Source organism: Vicia villosa, linkage group LG4 (genome assembly GCF_029867415.1).
Source record: "Vicia villosa cultivar HV-30 ecotype Madison, WI linkage group LG4, Vvil1.0, whole genome shotgun sequence".
NCBI classification, from domain to species: Eukaryota; Viridiplantae; Streptophyta; class Magnoliopsida; order Fabales; family Fabaceae; genus Vicia; species Vicia villosa.
Genome location: NC_081183.1, coordinates 119,062,462 through 119,068,886, shown reverse-complemented (window position 1 = coordinate 119,068,886; position 6,425 = coordinate 119,062,462). Strand labels below are relative to the sequence as shown.

The 6,425-nt window shown below is 33.6% G+C and overlaps 1 protein-coding gene across 1 annotated transcript; it reads right to left on the bottom strand.

Annotated features, from left to right (window-relative positions):
- Nucleotides 1-2,234: 2,234 nt before the first annotated feature.
- On the bottom strand, nt 2,235-6,080 carry LOC131595106 (uncharacterized). Its single transcript, XM_058867375.1, has 5 exons — nt 5,839-6,080; nt 5,409-5,632; nt 3,295-3,525; nt 2,898-3,049; nt 2,235-2,729 (listed from the first exon to the last, which is right to left on the bottom strand). Exons 1-5 carry the CDS (start codon nt 5,938-5,940, stop codon nt 2,533-2,535), a joined length of 906 nt encoding a protein of 301 aa, XP_058723358.1. The 5' UTR covers nt 5,941-6,080; the 3' UTR covers nt 2,235-2,532.
- Nucleotides 6,081-6,425: the final 345 nt, after the last annotated feature.

The window sequence follows — 6,425 nt, the reverse complement described above, 5'->3', positions numbered from 1 at the left end:
CCTCATGTGGACATGTCCTCTAAAACCATCATAAAACTACCGTACAGAGCTTCTCGTCGTCGTGGGCAAGCCCATAACCACCACGAATTGTTATAAATCTACTAAGACCTCTGAGTGCCATTGACCTTACAGGGGTAACATGCACACATGTACTTTTTGACAAACACAAATATTTTAAAAAATTACAGTCTAAGATTAAGCATGTCTCACCCCTAATTCTAGGTAACAGTCGACTAGTTTCACGAGATAAATTTCAAATTAATTTATTCGTGAACAATCAATAAACATAATTAAAATTATATATTTGATAAATAGCATTATAATAATCCATTAACATAGCAATCACATACAAGGGTAAAAACAAGAATGCATCCCTAACAAGCGAAAGTTTAACTACTCATAGAATGGTAAAACAATCAAATAGAGTTTAAGAAAGTAGGACATGAATCGTACAATAGAGGATGAAGCATCAATGTTGATAAGTTATGCAAAATAATCTCTAAGAATGTGTTTGGATGAAGCATTTTAATGAGGTAATGTAATGTTTTGAGAGAATTTAAAATGATTTGCACAAAATTTATTGTTTGGATACAAAAATGAAGAATTGTTAAAATGGTGGAATTTTATGGAGTATTTTATCTTAGTAAATTTAATCATTTTGAAATGACACCAAAAACTAAGGAATTTGAAATTCCTCTCATACTCCATATAATGTCTTTGTTATTATTATTTCTTCAATTTTTGTAAATTAGTCCCTATATTTTTTAAAATTACAAATTTTACCCCAAATTTTTTTTAAAAAATTGCAAATTGATCCTTAATAATTTTTTAAATTTATAATTTGGTCCTTCAAATTTTTAAAAATTACAAATTGATCCTTACTTTTCAATTTTTTAATTTGGTCCAAAAATTTAAATTTTACAAAAAATGATCCAAAAATCTACTAGTGAATTATCTTAATACTCCATCCAAATAAAATAATTTAAAAATGAATGGATTTCAATTGAATCATTTGAATTGTTTTGAATTTTAAATTCCTTTAAAATTTTCAAAATAATTAAAAAATGAATGGATTTCAATTGTTTTAATTGACAGTATAAAATTAATTTACAGTATCGGTGCATTATCCCTTTTTTTTCGTATTTTAAATTGAGAATCTACCGATTAATTCACTTTTTAAGATCATATTTAAACAAAGGCTAAATTACAGTTTTAGTCCCCCTGTTTTAGTATTTTCACGATTTTGGTCCCCCTATTTTCTTTTTAAACAGTTTTAGTCCCCGTCCCAATTTTGTTCATAAACAGTGCATGACCGTACATGACCGTACATGAACAGTACATGACCGTACATGAACAGTTGGTTCAAAATTGGGATGGGAGACCAAAACTGTTTAAAAAGAAAATAGGGGGACCAAAATCGTGAAAATGTCAAAACATGGGGACCAAAACTGTAATTTAGCCTTAGACAAAAATAGCTTTTATCTTCAACGCATTTTTAACCAAAACCAATTTTACATGATTAATTTACATAACTAAATACACACGCTGGTGTTCAAATTGATTGTATACAATTAAGGGGTAAAAAAGTTTCAAATCAATATATGGAACCAGAGGGTTGAATAAAAGAGGGTTGAATAAAACGAGGTTTGGTTTTTCGACAATTTTTCAATACACCCCTTGATACTCTTAGGCACGAAGCACAATTTCATTTATGTCCCCTACTTTCAGAGATACATATCCGGACACACATTTTTGACTAAAATTTGGTTTTTTTCTAAGCTACATCAACAGAACATGTCTGTCTGGAGTAAAAAGAGATGCTTCTGGAGATATATCTCCGAAAGCAAAAGAGTATTTTTGGAAGCGCACATGGTGCCTAAGAATCCCAAAGAGTGGAGTAAGAAATTGCCTGTTTTTCTAATGCCTAACCAAACCTATAGGAGCTCCAGTTTTTTGTCCAACTTATTTTCAAGTTAAAATCAATTCTCCTAATGACAAACCAAACATGCTAAAAACAATTCTACAGGTCTAGAATCAGAACATACACAAAATCTCACCATTTCAACCGACCTACATCCCATCTAAAATTCAGAAGAAAAGATCTCAAGATGGAAAGTTAGAGGCCAAAACCAGTTTACCCCACTATTAATAGTAACAGGCACTGTGGCCCATGTTTTGCATAAGAAAATGACACTTTTAAGATTTCAAACAATTAGATAAAAAAAATGTGGAGATAAATTGAAAATGCGTTGGCTTGAATGATTGTAAAGTTTGAAACAGACACCAGGGGGTGAATTAACTACTGCAGATCTGAAGTACAAAGCACTTCCTGTGCCATGGAAGCCACAAAAACTGTTCTATCAACAATCCAAGTAATGATACAAAAATGGCACCCGATAAACTATCACCGTACTTTTGTTCGTTGATTATAGTTGCACCTATGTATTAGTTATGACACTTAAAACTTCTGTTACTATACACTTTATTTCAGAAAACCCTCCTATTTCCTGGCATGGCACCATAGTCCATGAGTCAATCCATATGATTGTGGAATCCAGGGAGCAGGGAAGTGATGAATCCAAAAACAATCATCTTGATCTCCTTTACAATCCCCCACCACTGGTTGCCACCACCATTGCCTCTGTCAGCTTCTGCGACGTTCTCATTCTCAATTGCACGGTCAGCTTCGTTGGCAGGCTGGTTCCCAATGGCAGCTTCAGGTTGAGCCTCTGCCAATAGTTAATAACAGGCAACAGTAAATCATGTCAATGAGTATTTGAAACTTAAATTCTACCTTCATAGAGAAACCAGTGCATGTGTATATTGAAAAAAGGAATTCCATCCCAAAAGAAGCAAACGCAAAAATCATTTGAATAAAATAGTAAAGCAAACCATACCTGCTGGAGCAGCATTGTCACCCTCCAACCTTGCAGCAGGAGGTACATTTTCAGCCCTGGCTGCAGGTCTTGGTGGACGAGGAGGTGCTGCAGCTCTCTGCATATTTTGTGAAAGCCATCTTATAATTGGTGTCAGAGCTCCAGTTTGGTATCTGTAACACATCTCAATTGATTAATACCACAGCTTACATTCAGTCTAATCAATATCTAGTTCAGTCATATTACATGCTACTGATATTGACAGAGTATATAAGAAATCGAATAGACGATATAAAATGAGGGGAAGGAATCTATATCAGAATCATTTCCCGAGTTAGAGTACTAAACGGTAACAATCAAAAATTGCATCATTAGCAAGCAGATATACCTTTCTTAAGAAAAATGGATAAGTACTTACAAATATACAAGAACAGCAAATAAAACAAGAACAAAAAGCCTCTGCCTTGATCCATCTTGGTTGAACAAAAAGATCACAGCTGCCAGCTTCAACATTAGTAGCAAATCAATTTGAAATGCAATTTGAAATCTCCTAACAACAACTTGTCTCTGAGGTGCAGCCTGTTGCTGCTGAGGATGCTGGGCTGCTTGCCCCTGATTTTCACCGGCAGCAGCAGCTTCAGAACTGGGCCTAATATGACCGACCATTCAGTTAAAGAAAGCATTAATATTAATGAACATATTGTTCCAAAAAATTAAATATGTTAAAATCAAATGTTCACCAACATATTGGTTTGTTTTAAAAGTCCATTTTGTTTATTTCCTTAAGAATACATCAGGTTTTGATATGAATTATATTATACACACAGTGAAGCTCTGAATGACACTCATGGAAAAGAAAAATATAATATCAAAGATGTAACCAAAAACTTCAAAAGATGGGTACATCTATAATTGATAAAAGATCATATAATATTGCTGAGGTTTACCCACAAGGACAACAAGAGTCGTGAGTGCTGCCAGAAAATCAGAATCAGTTCTAATTTCCTTGAATGTTTAGATGCTGAAACCATGTGCAAACATGACCTATTAATCAATTTATTAGAAACTCTGTCGAGGATAACTTAAAACAGACCCTACCTACACACTCTTGGGTTAATGGCCCCATTAGAAGTCATTACATGAGAAAAGTCTGTGTCTGCTTTTTGCAATTTAACTTGAACAAATTACAATGTATACTTAATTAAAAACGATACGGAGGAACCATAGTGGATAGCATGCTGCTAATGCCGGTTTTCTAGTGGAGTTAAGTAAAAATAAGAAAAGATGAATGGCCATTTTGATGCAGCCATAAGACCATTAATGTCTGACAAGTGATAGCCATTAAACCTAATTTTGAGGAAATAGAATCACTACTTTGTAGCAAACTCCTTTGTCACATTGCTAGCAGTTGAAGCTGCTTTAAATAACGAAACTTTAACCTTTTTTTTATTTTTTATATGTTCTTCTGCACAGTAACCATTATTGACCTGTCAATATTGAAAGTCCTAGAAATATCATGGTCTGTTGGGTTCGAAAATAATTATTGTTTATATTTCCTGTTTTCACTTTTTATAACAAAACTGCAACTTTGTTTCATATTTCCAAACTTGTTTTTACTTCTTTTTGCAATTAGTACAACTACAAATATTTGAAATAGGGAAATAAAGTGAAAGCAATGTGGCAGTTTTGTAACTATAAGGGAAAACATGAAATACCAGAGTAGTCAATAGCGGCGCTATCCCGTTATAGCAGTGCGGAGGTCGACCACTAAGGGAAGAGCCTTGGTGGTACGGAGCACTATAGCAGAAGCTATAGGATAAATAGAGGAATAGCGGAGCATAGCGGTTTCCAGCCCATGCTGTTTATGGCCCGCTATCCTTTTCCCACTAAAAAACTGGAATTACACGTTAAATTTACAATGTTTTAAGGATAATTTTGGGATTTTCAATCAAATTTGAGTTGAGACTCAACCTTAACCTTCCTTCATAGTCGTTTATGCACTTTAAAAGTCATGCGTGCTTTGATTTATGAAAATTTTATAAGTTATTTTTTTAATTTTACATTAAATATATCTTTATAATTATTATTTGTAATTTGTCCAAAAATTGATCAAATAGGGCGGTCATCCCGTTATACACTATCCCACTGTTGGGGTCGGCCGCTCCGTGCCGCTATCCGAGAATGACTACTCGTGAAATACAAATTTAAAACAACTTCTCAAACCAAACAGACCCTTGACAGTGCACCCAAAGAGAAACAAAAACTGGAATGTTAAAATTCTAAACGTGCTAATGTATTCTCCAATATATCCGTGTTACAAAACACGCTTAAAATATCAACTTAAGTAGAAAATTCCTTTAAACTGTACAATAACAGCTTATAGAAAGGTGTAAATATATTAGTTTATTTTCCAATATAGTTGCAAAACATGCTTAAATATCAAAATGACTAAAAAAACCTCTAAATTGCAATATCATTAAGCTTCACATATAACTACCAAATATCACTGAAACAAAATACCTAGACACTTACGTGGGTGTACGGTATGTCAACGGAATCAGAGTGGTATATGGAAGTCCAGTAACATGTCTATCAAAAGGATTAACAGGAACAGCATATATGCCAGCTCCACGGTTCCCATGTTCCTCAATTTGTGGCTGAGTCAACCCTGGAATCAATGCAGGGTGCATACCAGGAAACATTTGATAATATCCTCCCGGAAATTGCGGGAAATTGGAAAGTTCAGGGGCCTGAGGCTACAATAAACAAAAGAAATCATAATTATTGGCACATTTCCATTCACATATTCAAAAAGCAAGCAAAAAAAATACAATAATCATAAAAATAATAAACCCTAGCTTCAGTTCAATGATATCAAAACAGGATCGTGCTTTTGTTATTGAACAATTAAGCGTCAAATCTGCAAAATGGAAGTGGAATTGAAGTGGATTGTGAAACATACCTGGGGTGGATCTTGTGGCGATTTCTGCGAAGAGGAAGAAGATGGAGCATGAGAAGAAGGTTGGGAACTAAACGACACCGTTTCGGGAGGATTTTCTGCCATTGTAGATTGATGATTTTACCACAATGAAGATTTTAGGGATTTGATTTTCAGAATGGGAAATTTGAAAACTTTTAGATTTGAGATTTTGTTAGTTAAAAGCAGAATTAAAAATTGTTCTCTGGTTTTTTTTTTCTTTCTTTCATGGGAGAATTATTATTGGGTGGTTCTGTAGATGTAACCAATCATGTTATGACACGTGAGATTTATGACTAGGCGTTTCCAGGTGTAAGTGTGATACCTGTTTTGCTACCGTCGGTTTCATTCGGTGGTAACGATACAACAATAAATAAAACTCTTTCTCTTGCATAATTGTGAGTGTATGAGAATTACAAATTATTTTTACTGTTTTTTAATAAATTAATGAAGCAAAAAAACTAATAAAATATTTATCTAAAAGTTGAAATATTAATAAAATACATATATCTAAAAGAAATATTTAAATATGTATTTGTAATGTTAATGTACTCAAATATTGTATGGTGTAG

Excerpts from the sequence above, each read along its gene's own strand:
- LOC131595106 (XM_058867375.1), bottom strand. The coding sequence starts at position 5,940 with ATGGCAGAAAATCCTCCCGAAACGGTGTCGTTTAGTTCCCAACCTTCT. Across the intron at positions 3,526-5,408 it reads TTGACATACCGTACACCCAC|GCCCAGTTCTGAAGCTGCTG; the intron begins GTAAGTGTCTAG and ends CGGTCATATTAG. Across the intron at positions 3,050-3,294 it reads TTTGCTGTTCTTGTATATTT|ATACCAAACTGGAGCTCTGA; the intron begins GTAAGTACTTAT and ends GATGTGTTACAG.